At 41.3% G+C, this 18,560-nt stretch overlaps 1 protein-coding gene across 3 annotated transcripts in view; it reads right to left on the bottom strand.

Moving 5' to 3' along the window:
* LOC124606354 (protein PTHB1) overlaps nt 1-18,560 on the bottom strand; it is an 85,455-nt gene that overhangs the window by 15,992 nt on the left and 50,903 nt on the right. For all 3 annotated transcript variants that reach the window (XM_047138339.1, XM_047138353.1, XM_047138346.1), the window contains one exon: nt 16,542-16,775. In XM_047138339.1, coding sequence (XP_046994295.1) covers nt 16,542-16,775 — 234 coding nt within the window. The remainder of the gene's footprint in view (nt 1-16,541; nt 16,776-18,560) is intronic.

The raw sequence follows: 18,560 nt of genomic DNA, 5'->3' as shown, positions 1-18,560 counted from the left end.
GCGGTCCCCTACGGCACTGCGTAGGATCCTACGGTCTTGGTGTGCATCCGTGCGTTGCTGCGGTCCGGTCCCAGGTCGACGGGCACGTGCACCTTCCGCCGACCACTGGCGACAACATCGATGTACTGTGGAGACCTCACGCCCCACGTGTTGAGCAATTCGGCGGTACGTCCACCCGGCCTCCCGCATGCCCACTATACGCCCTCGCTCAAAGTCCGTCAACTGCACATACGGTTCACGTCCACGCTGTCGCGGCATGCTACCAGTGTTAAAGACTGCGATGGAGCTCCGTATGCCACGGCAAACTGGCCGACACTGACGGCGGCGGTGCAGAAATGCTGCGCAGCTAGCGCCATTCGACGGCCAACACCGCGGTTCCTGGTGTGTCCGCTGTGCCGTGCGTGTGATCATTGCTTGTACAGCCCTCTCGCAGTGTCCGGAGCAAGTATGGTGGGTCTGACACACCGGTGTCAATGTGTTCTTTTTTCCATTTCCAGGAGTGTATATGAAGAGCACAACAATGATGACAAAGAGGAAGAAGAAAGTGTAGATGATGATTTTCAGGGATTTTAAATGTCAGTTCGGTTTTATAAGCTGACAACTTTTTTTCAGGCTTTGCAGTCTAATAATAAAAATGGTAAAAATGTTATTTTTTAAAAAAATTGCTTAAAAATTAAGGTCCATCTTATAGTCCACTTGCAAATAGAGCAAGGGAAAAATGACTATCTATATGCCTCCATACGAGCCCTAATATCTCATATCGAAATTTATGTTGACAGCAGTAGAATTTTTCTGCAGTCAGCTTCGAATGTTGATTCTCTAAATATTCTCAAAAGTGTTCCTCAAAAAGAATGTCACTTTTGCTGTGTCTTGCTACTAGTGCACCAAGTGTAGTGTCACTGTGTATGTTTATTTGAATCAGCTGCCAACTGTATCAGAGCAAGCTGGCTGCTGGAGGCCACCTATGGGAGGCATGCACACAGCGCAGTCTCTGCCACACCATCTGCAGGCAACTCACACATATATCTGTGCAGAGCAGTGCTGACAGATATCTCTATGTTGTTCTAGTTTGTACCATGCACATCAGTTGGTCTGTGTCTTGTGGAGTCTCAAGAATCTTTACCATTATTGTGCAGATGTTATTAATAAAGTCCTATTTGTGTGATTGGATCAGTTTTGTGTATTACTTGGTTTCTACACAACTGGTGATGGTTTTGGAACAGTTTCTGCAATTGCAGTCTTCAAGTGCAATTTCATCAAGTTTACCCAGTATGAACACATTGCTACCTTATTGAACAGCTTACTTTGGCTGTGACCACTTTGTCGGCTTCTATTAACAGACAGGATACTGTTCCACTGGTCCATCCACCCACTTTTCCTCTGTATGATGATTCAGCCAGAGAATTGGGAAACTTACAAAATAAATAAATAAATAAATCGCACAGCATTTTTTGGCTTTTGGTGTGACTCGAGTTTTTGCAAAGCCTTCTTTCTCTCATAGATTCCACGTATGGTGCAGCAATTATTGTGTCACCTTGCCCCTTTACAAGAACTGGCAGTTCTTACTTTTGATCACATGCACAGCGTATTGTCCAGCTACTATTGCAAACGAATGCATGTCACAGCAGTGCAAGATGAATTCTATTGGCACCGCAAGAAACCAAACCAGCCATACAGGGCCTGGGCAGTTGAACTTCACAGTCTAAGCTGTAAGAGTCAATTTGTTACTGATGCCCATAATGACTCTTATGCAGACTCTATGGCGCATGACACAATTATCTGTTTAGCTTCAGACAAGAAAGTGCGCTAGAAGGCTTTACTCTGTGAAAAACCCATGTTGGCAGAAGTTTTGCAAATAGCACAATCCTTTGAAGTTTCTCTGCAGTGAATGACCAAATTGAAGCCTGGGGTGATGTGGCAGTAGTGTTACAAGGACAACACTAGGACAACAGACAGCTTGCATGTGGAAGTGGCTGTGATAGCAGTAAGCATGCAGGCCCAGTGCCAAACTGACCAAGACTGAACCAAACAGCTGCGACTGCCACAGCACCAGCATCAATGTTCCCTTTTCCATCTTTTCCTTTCTGTTTTTTCCAGCATGAATGTTAGGTGTTCCCTAAGCACTGTGCTACTTGTAATGCTTGCCAGAAGAAAGGCCACATTCCCTTCATGTGTTGTTCACCAAAGGTTGCTCAGGATATGGAAATGGATGCAAACTGTGCGACTCCAATGCTTGTGACTTCTCCCAAAAGTTGTTCATCGAGTTAAGTGTTTTTTGCCAAGTGGTCTGGCTACAGGTCGAGACAGGTGCTGCAGTGATGCTATTGAATTCACAAACCTATGTGAGTTAAGGTTCACTGCCATTGACACTGATTGCGCAGAAGCTGGTCAGTTACAACAAGCAGAACATTGTACTGTTGGAACAATTTATGGCATCTGCCTCTTACAAGTCAGTGGTTCGTTCCATTACATTTTTGGTTGTTGCTGAGGCTGGAATTGAGAGCTTGTTTGGGATTGACGCATTTCAGGCATTTTGATCTACTATCACTGATCTAGTTCACCTTCTTTCTGATCAGGTACCATATTGGATAGGCTTCAATCTCTAGAGGGGTGCAACCTGTTATGGCTAGTGAATGGTCATCTCCGTTGGTCATAGTTTGGAAGCCATTTGGGAAACTTTGCCTCTGTGATGACTTCAATACTACTGTCAATGTGCTGTTCATCATTGACACGTATCCTCTCTGATGCTAGGAGCAACTGTTGGCAAAGATATCAGGTGGCCAGTACTTTTCTAAACCTGATTTGTCTAAAGTTCCTGTGAATGAAGAGTCTTAGGGAGTTCTAGTTTTGAATACTCCTTTTGGTCTCTATCATTTGCACCTTCCTTTTGGTGTGACTAGCGTTCCTGCTATTTTCCAACTATTTTTTAGAGAAAGTGACTATGCCTGTCCTGTATTGTATTAATTATCTGGATGATATTTTTGTCATGGGCTCCTCCATGGTCAATCATTTGAAAAATTTGTGCTCTTTGTTTTCTGTCTTATAGTCCACAGGCTTACGGTGTAACCTCATGAATCTCGGTTTTTTCAACCTTCTATTGTTTATTTGGGATTAAAGGTCTTGTGTGCTGAGGTTTGCCCTCCACCAGACCACATCTCCGCTGTTACATCTATGCCTCACCCCTTGTCCACAAATGAACTTGAGGCTTTCCTAGGGAAGATAGCCTACAGCAATAAATTCCTGCCAGAGGCACCCACAGTGGTGCATGCATTGCATGCCTTGTTATGCAAGAATGTACCTTTTTGCTGGTGCCTGGCTTATAAATATGCTTTTCAAAAGTTGAAATACAAACTCCTCTCAGTCTCTTGTTTAGCTTCATTCTGTCCATACCGGCACATAGTTTTTAGTAACTGACACCTCACAGGATTGCCTCAGCACAGTCCTGGAGCACCAATATGCTGATGGCTCTAAATGACCTGTTGCTTTCGCCTCTAAATATCTCACTGTGGCCCAGCAGCATTACTCTCAGTTGGAAAAAGAGGCTCTCGAGAAATTTCACGTTTTATGTATGGGTTCAAGTTTCAGCTCATTACTGACCATAAACTTTTGGTTTCCTTGTTTAACCCACATATTTCCTTGTCTGACAAGACAGTACACTACCTAAACTGTTGGGTGCTGCTCTTATCTTGCTACAATTATAAATCCATTTTCGATCTATGTGTAAACAAGCCAGTGTTTCTGTGGGTCCTGATCCTGACTTTGATCATGAAGTATTGCTTTGCTTCCACATTAATACCGAAGCACAGGCCATAGTCAAGGGTTTTCCAACTAAGAGCTCACGTGTAACAACTGCCATTGTTGCTGACCTGTTTCTCCACCTGGTGGTTCAGATTGTTGAACAGGGCTGGCCAGATAAACCACCAGGTAGGCTTCGGACTCACTGCATGACTATTTTGCCTTATGGTATTGCCTCACCATTTTTGATGTGTATTGTTGTTGTCCACGGAAGACCACTCTCCCAGAGTAGCCATTCCCACTGTGTTATGATGAGAGGTTCTACGCCTTCTTCACCAGGGGCACTAGGAAGTTTTGCGCACTAAAATGTTGTCTAGGAGACACATTTTTTGCCCGGGATTGATGGCGAAGTTGTCTGTTTTGTTGCAGCTTGTGAGCAATGTGCCCAACAGCATGCAGCTCCCAGGGGATCAGATGGGGAGGCAGAATGACTAGAGTGCACATTCAAGTCCCAAATTAAAATTCTGTTGTTGATTCTTCATCAATCAATGCCCTTCCCTATTTTCTGAGCTCCTATCATTTCATGCCTATGGGGCAGTGGAGACTGAGTTGCTTCACAGCTGACAGCCGTGTACACACCTCCATCTTCTGTGGTCTGCATCACACCTGCCACAGTTGGGTTCATCTGGCCACTTTGTGCTGGGATTGCCGGTGTGGACATGTGGATTTGGTCACCAGCCCAAGTGGATACCAGCTGCTGTTGTCCTCCACTGGGGATGCCATCTTTGCGATGTCTGTATGGCCAATGGGCTGGTGGCATGCTGCTTTGATCAGTTGTACCCCCACTCACTGCTGGAAGCTACCAGTTCCTGGTTGTGGCCTCTGTCACCACAGCCCATTCCGCCACCCTCTGCCTTGAACCCATCATTGCCTGCTGTGGAGGTGCGCCTGTCCCATTGGCTGCCTCCTCCACATGTGGTGCCCTGGGGTTCCAGCTTCCCGATGACAGGCTCCAGTCCTCCTTCAGCCTCAGATCCATTGCCCCAGCCTGCTGTTCTGGTTGGGCCACCTGCACCAGCTCCCTCACCCATCATCACCAGTGGGTCCAGCACTGTGTCCTTTGCACTGGGACCTGCCTGCTGATCACAACACAGAGATGGCAATGGCACCCTCCTCTCCAATGCTGTTGTCCAGCATCATGTGGGCCCACCACCCTCAGGCAGTCCAGCATTCCTGCGCATTCTGGCCCTGTGCTCTGGTGGCTGCCCAGCACTTGTCCTTCTCCTCCATCAGCACTGGCTGCTGCTGCTTTGGAGCCAAAGTATGTATTCTCTCATTGTGCCACTGGCATCTCCTGTCTCCTGGGCACCCACTTTTCACAAGAGAAAGCTGTGCTGTGTCCTGATACTAATGCATGTGAGTGTGCTGAGTGTGGTGTCGATGTGTGTGTGTTTGAATTGGCCACCAACTGCATCAGTGAGGGCCGGCAGCCAGAGCCTGCCTGTGGGAGGCGCCCATGCGGTGCAATCTCTGTCGCACCATCTGCAGGTGACTCGCATATATGTATGCACAAAGTAGCACTGACTGATTTCTCTGTGCTATTCTAGTTTTTATCATGCACATTTGTTGTTCTGTGTCTTGTGGAGTCCTGAGAGGCTTTTTCATTACTGTGCACAGGTTATGAATAAAGATCTATTTTTGCGACTTGGACTGGTTTTGTGTATTACTTGATTACTACACCCTTCCGTCCAGCGATCCCCAGTTGAGTTCCCAAAGCATCTCTGTAACACTTTCATGTCTTTTGAACCTACCAGTAATAAATCTATTACCACAGAGGAAATCTCATGAAATATTTAGATTCTAGTGTTCACTCTACCGATTAGCTTTATAGCTTCCTATAGGTACTGAGAATAGTTGTCAGCTATTGCAAGAAACTCCTGCACAGGAAAAGGGGGAGCCACAAGAAAATCTTTCAACTTAGATTTAAAAATTTGGGGTTTAGCAACCATTTTTTCAGTTCTGCTGGAAGCATATTGAAAATGAAACAATTTTGAATAGTGCACACCTTTCTGAACAGTACTTGACGGAGTGTTAGCTAAGTGCAAATTGTTTGTGGTCTAATGTTCACTGAATGATTGCTGCAGTTTCTTCTGAATGAGTCAATACTATCAATAGCTTGGCAAAGTTAAAATTCCAAAACGTCTGAACAATGGCCTACACAAAGTTCATGAGCTCACAAGCAGGTCTGCCTGACCAACCTTTATTGAGCTAAGAATATTCTCGATGAGTTCATACAGCTTTCCCAAAACTATGATACCAAACATGATAATACAGTGACAGTAAGCAAACTAAATAAGTCTTAGCATTTCATTGTCAGAGACAACTGAGTTCATTCTTATGGTGAAGTTAGCAGCATTCAGTTTTCGCACAAGATCTTGAATGTGATATTCCCAAGAAACGTTGTGCTGGATGAACACACAATCCTGAGAAGGCAGCTCAGCAAGTACACTGGGGGGAGAGGTTGAGTTGCTTGGGGTGTGTAGAGGGAGAAAAGAGTCAGGAAATGTGAGGGAGAGTTGGGAAGCGTGGCCGATGGCTCATAGGAACACAGCAGGTATGTGTGATAAGAGAAGGGAAGGGGGAGAGAGCAGATGCATGGAAGGAAGGGAGAGAGAGGAGATACATGAAATAGGAATGCGACAGATGAGCATGGGAGCAGGTGAGTTTTGCGGCGAATGATGACAGTAATATGGAGGAGTGGATCAGGAGGGGGTGCAGGACGAAGGAAGGGAGACTGGAAACTTATGGGTAGAGGGTGAAGTAGGTTAGTAAAGATTGAGGCCAGGAGGATTGCAGGAACGAAGGATGTGCTGTAAGGAAACTCCCATCTTGGTAGTTCAAAAAAGCTGGTTCTACAGGGAAGGATCCATTTGGTATGGGTTATGAATCATCGATTCAACTCGATCATGTTGTGTTCAGCAGTGTGTTCCATCATTGGATGTCCAGCTCTGCTCATGGCCATTCATTCTGGTGGGCAGCTGGTTGGCAGTCATAGCAACATAAAATGCTGTGCAGAAATTGCAGCAGAACTGGCATATGACATGGTTGCTTTCATCAGCGTCCTCGCATCTGATGGGATAGGATAAACCTGTTAAGAATGTGCTGGGAGAAGAAATCAGGCATGGCTTACAACTGGGTCATCCACAGGGACATGACTACTGTGGCAAGGGGTTGGGAGGGAGAGTGGCATAGGGATGGTACAGGATGCTGTGTGCAGCGGAATAACACTTTATGAGGTGTGGGAAGGATTGTGTGTAGGATGTCCCTGATTCCCAGATATGCTGATAGACCTGGTGAAGAACAGGGTTCAGTTGCTGCAGTCTGGGATGATATTGGTTGATGAGAGGGGTGATCTTTGCAGCTGCTTCTTGGGACTGATGGGAGTATTACAGGTGTTTAAGGAATGTCTAGGCTAGGAGCAATTTTTCAGAGTGGCAAAGATGACTCTGTCAAAATGCAGGTACTGCTGATGGTTAGTGGGCTTGATGCAGACAATAGTATGGATGGAATCATCAGAGAAGTGGAGGTTAGTTCCATGAAAGTGGTACATTGGACTGAGGAGGAGCATGTGAAGACAATGGGAGAGAAGGTTTTGAGGCTGTGGAGGAATGAGGATAGGATTTCTTAGCCCTGGGTCCAGATCACAAAGACATCATCAATGAACCTGAACCAGACAAGAGGTTTGGAGTTTTGGGACACTAGGAAGGATTCCCCTAGATGGCCCACAGAAAGACTGGCATATGAGGATCTCATGAAGGTTCCCGTGGATGTGTCATGTATTTATTTATATATCTTCCCCTCAAATGAAAAGTAGTTATGTGTGAGGATGTAACTGGTTAGATGTACAAGAAATGAGGCAGATAGTTTTGAGTCAAAAGGATTTTGGAAAAGATAGTGTTTGATAGCAGCAAGGCCATGGGCATGGGGGATCTACATCTACATCTACATGGTTACTCTGCAATTCACACTTAAGTGCCTGGCAGAAGGTTCATTGAACCACTTGCATACTACTTGCATACTACTTCTCTACCATTCCACTCTCGAATGGCGCATGGGAAAAGGAACACCTAAATCTTTCCGTTCAAGCTCTGACTTCTCTTATTATGATGATCATTTCTCACTACATAGGCGGGTGTCAACAAAATATTTTTGCATTTGGAAGAGAAAGTTGGTGACTGAAATTTCGTAAATACATCTTGCGCAAAGAAAACCATCTTTGTTTCAGTGACTGCCACCCCAACTCGCTTATCATATCAGTGACACTTTCACCCCTATTGCGCAATAACACAAAATGAGCTTTCCTTCTTTGCAGTTTTTCAATGTTCTCCATCAATCCTACCTGGTAAGGGTTCCACAGCGTGCTGCAATATTCCAGCAGAGGACGAACAAGTGAAATGTAGGCTGTCTCTTTAGCAGGTTTGTTGCTTCTTCTAAGTGTTCTGCCAACAAAGCACAGTCTTTGTTTTGGCTTCCCCACAATATTATCTATGTGGTCTTTCCAATTTAAGTTGCTCATAATTGTAATTCCTAGGTATTTAGTTGAATTGGCAGCCCTTAGATTTGTGCGATTTATCGTATACCCAACATTTATCGGATTTCTTTTAGTACCCATGTGGATGACCTCACACTTTTCTTTGTTTAGTGCCAATTGCCACTTTTTGCACCATAATTGTGTATAAGAAGGCCCCATCAACAGTGGCGAGTGAGAATCCAAGCGGTATTGGGGTGATGATGGTCAAGACTTTGTGAAGAGGGCAGTCTGTTTCTTTAACATTAGAGGCTAGGCTACAAGCAATTGGTTGGAGGTATTGGTCAAAAACAGGAGAGATTCTTTCAGAAGGAGCACAATAACCAGCTGCAATGAAGCATCCAGGATTGTTGTGTTGATGGATCTTGTATTTAGAAGATGGGTGTGCTAGGAGTCATTGAAGTCTTAGGGAGACGGATTCAGGAGGAACATTCTGGGATGGGTCTAAGGATTTGAGTAGAGACTGGTGGTTATGTTTGACTTCTGGGATGGGATCATATGAAAGAGCTTTTGGGTGGAGGAGACATACAGTTGGCAGATGATTTCTGTCAGGTAGTCACTGCAATTCATCACAACACTGATGGAATCTCTGTCTGCAGGGACTGTCTGGAGGCTGCAGATGGCTGCTCTTTCTTCTATTGAAAGGTTTGTGTGCTTGGGGTGCTTAAGTGGGAGAGGGGGGAAGGTCACTGTTGGATGGTGGTATGAATTAGATTCAGTGTTGGAATTAATTTGGCTTTGGTTGGAGGGATTGGCAGCAAATAAATGTTTCTACTGTAGTGATCATGAGGAGAGTAGGTTTTTGACAACTCCAGCATGATTGAACCTTGGTGTAGAGCTGAAGGCGAGGCTTTTAGATAGGACTGGAACTTCTGTAGATTGAGGTTTTTGATGGATAGGTTGACAACTGTGTTTTGGGTTTCTTTAGATTCTGTGTTTTGCAGAATGTTTTGAGAGGGAGTTTTGGAAGACATAGAGCAAAGCACAGTCTGGTTGTTATAAAGGGTTGATGAGGAGTGCAATGGGGATAGAATGGTGTTCTGAAATGGGAGCAGGATGTCAATAAATTTCATAAATTTTTGATGTACATTTGTCATTACCTAATTCCACTGTGGTGGAAAGTCCTATGATGTCAGGTTCACCATGGATGTGGAAGAAAATAGATAAATAAGAATGCTGATCACCTACTGGGACAGACACACACAGACCTGTACCTAAACCACAATAGTTGCCAACATCCTTTACAGCACACATCTGTGCTCACCACCTTGGTACACAGAACATGAGTCATATGCTACAAGGAAAGCCTGAACAAAATCTTTCACAAAAACAACTATTCAGAGACATGAATAAGACATGCTCTCCAGTCAAGCAAGAAGAAGAAGGAAGAAAAAAAATCCAGAAGACGAAATAGAGCACCTGGTATTCCTTTCATATGCAGGGCTGCCCACAGTTAAGATTGCCATGATAATGGAGAAGCACAAGCCAACAAACATTTTCCTCTCAACAGTTAAAATTAGGAATAAGCTTGGGCTTGGGTCAGTCAAAGACCAACTAGAGCTACAGGGGCAGCATCAGTGACACAAGCAAAAAACTGGCCAGATGCAGCAATGCATCTCGCAGCAATGTTCAGAACATGTGAGAAGTGTTCGCCTTGTGAAAACCAATAAGTCTGTGGAGGCAGAGCACAGAATCAAGAAACAACACTTGTTTGTTTTCTAACACTGAAAGGTGCCACTGGATTCTGGGATTCAGTCATCAAAGAGGCAGTGGAAATAAACAGTTCATTACATCTATCTTAGTACATGTTTCAAGTTGGTGTTTGACATAAAATATCATCTAAAATCATACTGAATGTGTTCTCTGAAAATTATTTTGAAAAATTGGTTCAAGAACTAGCTCAAAGTGTAAATTGTTGTGAAAACATACTTGACCTCTTAGCAAGAAATAATCCCAAGCAAATGGAGAGCACCATGACAGATACAGGGGTTAGTAACCACAATGTCTTTGTAGCAGGAATGAATATTGTAACATTCAAATCCACCAAAAATTAACACAAAATATATCTGTTTAAAAAAGCAGATAAATATTCACTTGACATTCTTCTGAGTGACAGTCTCCACTCCTTCCAAACTAACTATGTAAGTGTGGACAAGATGCAGCATAAATTCTAAGTCACTGAACAGGCAGAAATTGAGAGATATGCACCAAATAAATTAACAAGAAATGGTGCTGATCCCTCAAGGTACACAAAACAGTTCAGAACACTATTGCAGAAGCAATGAAGAAAGCATGAAAATTCAAAAGAACACAAAATCTCCAAGTTTGGGAATGTTTTAAAGAAGTTCAACCTTTAGTGCTGACCTTAGTGTGTGATGCTTTTAATAGTTTCCACAATGTCCCAAAATTTGATAGAAAATCCAAACAGATCCTGGTCATACGTGGAGCACGCCAGCAGCAAGACACAAAAAATACCTTCACTGTGTGATAGCAGTGGTAATATTGCTGATGACAGTGCCATTAAAGTGGAATTACTAAATACGGTTTTCTGAAATTCCTTCACTAAAGAAGATGAAGTAATTGTTCCAGAAAGTGAATCAAGAACAGCTGCCAACATCAGTAACATAGAAGCAGATGTCATTGGTGTAGCAAAGCAGCTTCAATCACTTATCCTCTTATTCAGATTGTATACCAATTAGGTCCTTTTCAGAGTATACTGATACAACAACTCCATACTTAGCAATAGTATACAGCTGCTCATTCAATGAAAGATTAATAGTCAAAGACTGGAAAGTTGCACAGGTCACACCAATACTCAAGAAAGGAAATAGGAGTAATCTGCTGTATTAAATACCCTTATTACTAATATCAATGAGTGCTACAAACAGGGGATCTCAAATTGATTCCATATTTCTAGATTTCCAGAAGGCTTTTGACACTGTTCCTCACATGTGACTTCTAAGCAGATTGTGTGCCTATGGAATGTCATCTCAGTTGTGCAACTGGATTTGTGATCTCCTGTTAGAAAAGTTGCAGTTCACAGAAATTAACAGAAAGTTATTGTAAAATAGAATTGGGCATTCCCGAAGGTTGTGCTAAAGGCCCTCTGCTGTCCCTCATCTACATAAATGATTTAGGAGATGATCTGAGCAACACTCTTGGATTGTTTGCAAATGATGCTACGATTTACTGTCTCACAAAGACATCAGAAGTTCAAAACCTATTGCAAAATAATATAAATAAATATCGGTATGGAGCAAAAAGTGGCAATTTCTTCTAAATAATGAAAAGTGTGAGCTCATTCACATTGAGTACTAAAAGGAATCCACTAAATTTCAGTACCACGATAACTTTAGCAAATCTTAAGTTGGCAATTCAACTCAATACTTAGGAATTACAATTATGAATAATTTAAATTGGACTGATCACATGGATAATAATGTGGGGAAGGTGAACCAAAGACAGTGTTTCATTGGCAGAACACTTAGAAGATGAAACAGATCTACTAAAGAGGCTGCCCACACCATGACTGTCCATTCTCTTCTGGAGTATTGCTGCACAGTCCTGCAGCAGATAACAAAGGACATTGAAAAAGTTCAAAGATAGGCAGCTCATTTTGAACTATCACAGAACAGGGGTGAGATTGTCATGGATATGAAACACAATTTAGGGAGGCAATCATTAAAACACTGTGGTACGATCTTCTCACAAAATTTCAATTATCACCTTTCTCCTCAAAATGTGAAAATATTTAGCTTGCACTCACTTAGAAAAATATTCACAATAATAAAATAAGAAAAATCAGAGTTCACACAGAAAGATTTAAGTGTGCATTTTTCCCATGTTCTATTTGAGAGTGGAATGGTAGAGAAGTTGCTTTTTCCACATGTTATTTGAGAGTGGAACAGTAGAGAAATAGCTTGAAGGTGTTTCAATGAACCATCTTCCAGGCACTTAACCTGGAATTGCAAGGTAGTCACGTAGATGTAACTGGTACAGTGATTTCCAACTGAGCTCCGCATAGGATGTGGCATTAGCAAAACTATGACAGAAACATTCTGATGTAAAAGCAACAGAGGCAGCAAGCAGAACACACTGGCAGCACCAATTCTCGATACCTGGAATCCCCTCCACACATGACTGAGTACAGAACTAATATATGGAGTTCCTTTACTTGTAATGTTAATGCAATATTTTTTGCATGGTTTTGTGATATCTTTGTCATCAATAAGTTTCTAGCATGTCCTTGACATCATGTGATTTCAGCGCATAACGTTTGCTATCAGTAGGTTTTGGATGTTAACAGAAGGATAAGGAATTGTAATATGAACATGGCGTAGACATTCAGAAATGAATATTTTCATGAAGTTTGTGTTACTATTGCCATTTATTGCATAATTTTGTGTTAATGAGTGGTGAATAATAAATAAATTGAGCTGAAATTTAAATCTGGCCTTGATTATTCATTGTTGTGATGAGTGCAGTGTGAACAACAAGCAGTGGAATAATATTTGATATGGAGTAAGCTAGCTACTATATTAACCAGTTAGTTTACATTTGGTGACATGACCAAACTGTTAGGTTTAATAAAGGAGCACAAGAAACATAAGAGATAAGCCCCAATTATTCAATCAGCGAAATGTGAACACTAATGCAATTGAATGACATCATGAGTGTAGCCAATATGCTACAGCCAGCAGCTCCGAGTGCTTAGTGCACTTGTGTCATGGATGGCGTGATATAGCTGCTGCAGTTCTGCCATATTCAAATTCTTCACAGCAGTGTGAGTGAGCCTAGTGTGCATGCACAGAGATGCCATTTTGTGATTTTGGCTGCAACAATCAAGGCACCTTGGGAACCATCACAGCGTCCTGTGTGAGCAAACTTGCACTTGCACAAATAGCATGTTTTTGTCTGCTGCACCCATCGTGACTACAACCATTTCGATATGCGAGATGGCATATCAGCAGTAAATGAACAGCAGATGAGGCGCAGTACAGCAAAGCAGTGTGTAGCTGCTTGTAGAACTTGAAATTGGTCACTATGGATGTGAGAGGTGACAATGTATGCATGAATGAAACAGACCAAGGACAGAAGGTTGTTAAACAAGACACAGTTGTAGGAGTGCCATGGAAATGGCAGTGCTGATGTATGCAGGTGTCTAATGGTGAGCATCAGGATGCAATTCAGGAAGATTATGATCATAATATTGGATAGGTACAAATGGTTCCCAAATGAGACATGCTGGTACACATGTTTGATAGATCAAATGGACCAGGTGACTCAGGGCAATATGGAATAAACTGAGTGGGAGTGAATAATAGAAATGATGGGCAGAGGCTGTCGTCAAACCAGTAGGATTAACAATCATAGTAGGCGATGATCACCAAATATGGATATGGACCTTGGACCTCCAGACAGGAGTGTGGGACAACCTCATCTCAACTGAGTGGGCCTGGGAAACTGGGAATAGCTCCTGCCATGGCTCAGGCAGGAGTGAGATTGGAGAGAGAGCCACAAAGAAATGGAAATTTGAAAGACCATATAGGGAATAAGATAATGACTGAAAGCAGAGTAGAAACGAAGTGGAGAGTTATTTTGGTTGCAAAAGGGGAGGAGGAGTTAAGGTCATCAGAAAATATGAATAACCAGGTAGCTGAAGATGTAGTTTTAGATGAGAGGAAAGATAGTTCCTTTGGGGTACAAGGACTGGAATTTGGATCTTTGGAGAGATAGTCAGATGAAATAGAACAGGTTGCTGAAGTCTGCATGGAGGGGGTGTACCAGCAAGGGTTTCAAGATGGCATTAGTCATGTAAAGCAAAACAGCAAAAGAAAAGATGTTGGTTGATTGAAACTGTAGTCCAATGAGGATGAAGTGGAAGAATATTTGAAACAAGAGTATGAGACAGAAGAGGAGAGGATGTCTGAAGGGGAAGAACAATGGAAGATTAGGGTGAGAAGAAAGGGGAATATACCATACAGGAATTTGTTTTTGATAAAGATGATGTATGTTTTAATAAATATGGATATGCTAGTGATGAGTCAGTAATGGATAAAGTAATAGCGGCAGAACAGCTGCAACAGTGTTACAATCACCCAGTCATTCAATTTGGAATAGAAAGTGAACCCACGAGGATTTTACTAGACACAGAGAGAAAAATTAATGCTGCATCTGAAAGTTACTATAATGACATCATAGAGAAAAGTGAATTTCTTGATATTGCAGCCTTAGGGCTTAGGGCTCAGTAAATCAATGACCTCGTGGGATCCACTGCTCTTTCATGGATATGAATGTGGTGAATACAATACCGCAGGCTGTTGCAATGCTATTTCTATTTTAGTTCTCTGCACTGCTTCCTACTGTCTTGTTGTTCTACACCTTTCATTGTAGTTCTTCTACTATCAGTCCATCCTGGAATTAGAAAAAAAAAAAACTGTAGGTGATAAAAAAACTTTGGATATATCAATGACTATTATAGAAAAGCCATTACAAATAATACAAGAATTTGATGATACAGTGTGTATTGACTGATCTATGTGGCACTGAATAGTTTGGATTAATTAGCAGTGAAGGAAGTATGTGATGCAGAATGTTAGAAGAGACGACTTTGAGACATTAAGCTGACATCACAGGAGAGCTGGATGAATAAAATGGCAACTGAGAAAAATTGGGCTTTTTTCATTTAGGGCTGAGGTGTAAAAGAAGGTTATAATTTCTTTCTGCTTTTTAATTTAAAAGATATTAATGAAGTTGGCTGGCTAGCAGATATGAGGAGGAGGAGGATTATCTATTGTAAAAAAACACCACTTGTAATACCCAGAAAACATAAAATTTCTGCATTTCCTTTCTATGCCCCACAGAAAACTGACAGTCATTCTTCTGGAAGCTACACAAGACTGCAATACTTTATTGAATGACCATCACATAACCAAGCTAATTTCTCCCTTCACATAAATGAAGAAAACAGACCACTTGCAGTACCCAGATGTGTAGAACATTCTCCTGAAAACTCAAAATTTAATATCATTTTGTGAGAAATAAATTATAACATTTGTGATACATTTTTCAATGATACTAAATGACAACAAATATGCAAATAGGCTGGAACACATCAAATGTGGCATAATTCCTGTCCCCAACATACGACATCGGACTATCGACGCAGACAAGTCCAAATCTACTGCAATGCTGAGCTAACATTGTGGATGAAGTGGTACAGTCTGTTATTGCTGTGCAAAAAGATTACAGTCTCCTAAACTCTGGTCACACTGTAAGGCCCTGTTTTTACCCATCACTTAGCAACTCTTTTGTCCACTGATTCTAAACACAGCATCATCGTAGTAGCATGCCCAGGGTGAGCTGAAATGTTCTGTTCTTGCAAGCTCGTTTTCTGAAAACTGATAATTCTGCACTATTTTATCTAATTTATGTGGTAATACTTTACATTTCAACATCAATGACATAAACTGGCTTTAATTCCCGTTTTTTGGCTCTTTACTAAATAACTTTGGTGATGCACCAACTTATGTTGCTGCTGGGCCTTATGGGTATGCCATCTTAACTAATTACTTATTCTAAACATCCTTCAAGTTTGGATTCATCCAGACCATTCTTTCTGGGATTTGCAGTTTTCACAAATGTTAGTGTATATTTACCTTGATTCACATTTTCTCCAAAGAATATTGTCACAATCAAAACAATGCCACAGTGAAAATAGCAACAGGTATGTCACTGATGAAAACTGTATGTAATGAGCCCATGTAACCATCAACATTTCCTATAGGTCAAATCTGGAAGATACATTTCCATTTGCAACCTTTTGTTGAAAATGAAAGCAAAGATAAAGTAAAATGAAACAGTGAACTGAAAGCCAACTGTAAGATGTCCACCTGGTTGCCAGAAGAGAAAAAGCAGTTTGCTTGGATGCAATGAATTAGAAGTTACCTGTAAGTAACATTCCAATTCATAAAAAAAGTTAAGGAACTGTTTTAAAATCTATAACCTAGATGTGAAACCATAACCTATGTGTAAAAATCGACAAATCATGTAATATTTCAGGACACCCACTGAAGATGCCTTGTACAAAAGGTGAAACGCATCTGGGTGCATAAATAAAAATAAAATTTCTATGTGCAGCATGCAAAAAAGGCATTTTCTTCGAAACAACTGCAATTTAAACAATTATTTATGACATATATATTTTAATTATACTCACACAGGCTGTTGACAGTGTGTGAAACTTGGGAGGCCTCCAGTGGTGGTTGTACTATGACTGCAACTTGCACCTTATTAAGAGGCACATGTGGACGTAAATGGACAGAAATCTGGCATGCAGGAGGATCAATCCCTGCTCCCAGCATATGTTCATGTGAAGTTGTTTCTAGTCGGGAATTCATGTTCACTTCAACACAAACTTCACGCTCTGCTGCGCCACTTGCTAGTGTGATTGCTGTAAGATATTTATGAGTTACACACACTTATATAATAAAAGAAACAGACTATTTACAAATAAATCAATATGCCAAAGTCACTGTGGATCCTTAGTAGTTGATACTAAATAGGATGGATTGGGATGTGTTCAGTTTATATAATGCATACTCAATGTGTTGCTTAATATATAGAAAGAAAAAGAAGAGTTAAGTAAGCCTAAGTAGTTGTGACAATGACCAGTGGCGATACCCCCTCCCCCCCTCGCTACCCCCCCCTCCTCTCTCTCTCTCTCTCTCTCTCTCTCTCTCTCTCTCTCTCTCTCTCTCTCTCTCTCTCTCTCTCTCTCATATCAGCGCACACTCCGCTGCAGAGTGAAAATCTTATTCTGGAAACATCCCCCAGGCTGTGGCTAAGCCATGTCTCCCGCAATATCCTTTCTTTCAGGAGTGCTAGTTCTGCAAGGTCGCAGGAGAGCTTTGTAAAGTTTGGAAGGTAGGAGATGAGGTACTGGCTGTGAGGACATAGCGTGAGTCGTGGTTGGGTAGCTCAGTTGGTAGAGCACTTGCCCGCAAATGGCAAAGGTCCCGAGTTTGAGTCTCGGTCCCACACACAGTTTTAATCTGCCAGGAAGTTTCATATCAGCGCACACTCTGCTGCAGAGTGAAAATCTCATTCTGAAGACAGGACTTGTGTAAAATGATATGTATCTTTAAATGTAATCTTCACTTACCTGAAAAGGGCATCATTTATGATGAAGATGCATCATTTTTGTTAAAAGTATAACTTGTGGATCTTTTGTGCACTGTATGTAAATGTTTTGTATGGAGATTTTCATATGGCCAGTTCATATAAGTAGAAATTTGAAAAACATATGTACTGTAGTTTTGATAAGATTTCTTATGTAATAATTTTTTGTGTGTAGATTTTTAACCCACTGTCTGGCATCATTTGTGGTCATTGAATTGCCCATTTAGCTATTTGCACTATCTATCTTGTCAAGCTGGAATATTTTTACTTTCCCCTCTTGTTTTGCCATCTGTCCCCTTAAATCATTTTTTCACTTTTGAAGTAGTTGCCTTTGACATAAGTGACTATAATCTGCATTTTCATAAAAGAGAAAGTTTGACCCACAGTTTTAAAGAATATAACACTAGATCTAATTTTGTGCTTAGTTTTATGCCTGTAACAGATTTTCTAATTTATTTTGACTATTCCTAGTTAATACTTTCATTGTAGGGTGAAAACAGTAATTGTTTTGTAACTTAAATTCTATTGTTGACTTATAAACAAATATAAATTCTGTACTAATTATAAACATTTGGAAGATGAAATGCTAATATTCTTAAATTATCTATTTGGCTCTAGTCGAAAATCTGTTAATTAATTCCCAAGTAATTTTTAGTTTTGTTAAAAGTATTGTTTGTGTAAGTATATATGTTAATTTCATTATTTAAACAAATAATTCAGCCTAACTCTTGTAATAGAAGAAACTGTTAAAAAGAACCAATTTTTCAATGTATTCAGTTAATTGAATGATGTAATTTCTGTAAATTTAACTTTGAAGAATGTGTAGTTTCAGCACCTATTATTGTGAGGTTATATAAGGGCCTGATTTTCAGTCCTGAGACTGTCACTCCACAGCTGAGTTTCAGACGAGAAACCTGTGTTGGTTAGAACCACAAAAATGCTTCAACTTAACTGGGAAATAATTGTAAAAAAATTAGGCTGTGTGCTCAAACAATGACAGTGTCTGTTCAATACGTACCGCAATATCTTGCAAGACTTGTGAACTGGGGAGGGGTTA

This window comes from Schistocerca americana, chromosome 1 (assembly GCF_021461395.2).
Source record: "Schistocerca americana isolate TAMUIC-IGC-003095 chromosome 1, iqSchAmer2.1, whole genome shotgun sequence".
Taxonomy (NCBI): Eukaryota; Metazoa; Arthropoda; class Insecta; order Orthoptera; family Acrididae; genus Schistocerca; species Schistocerca americana.
The sequence above is the reverse complement of the archived record's forward strand: the minus strand, read 5'-3'. Positions and strand labels throughout refer to the sequence as shown.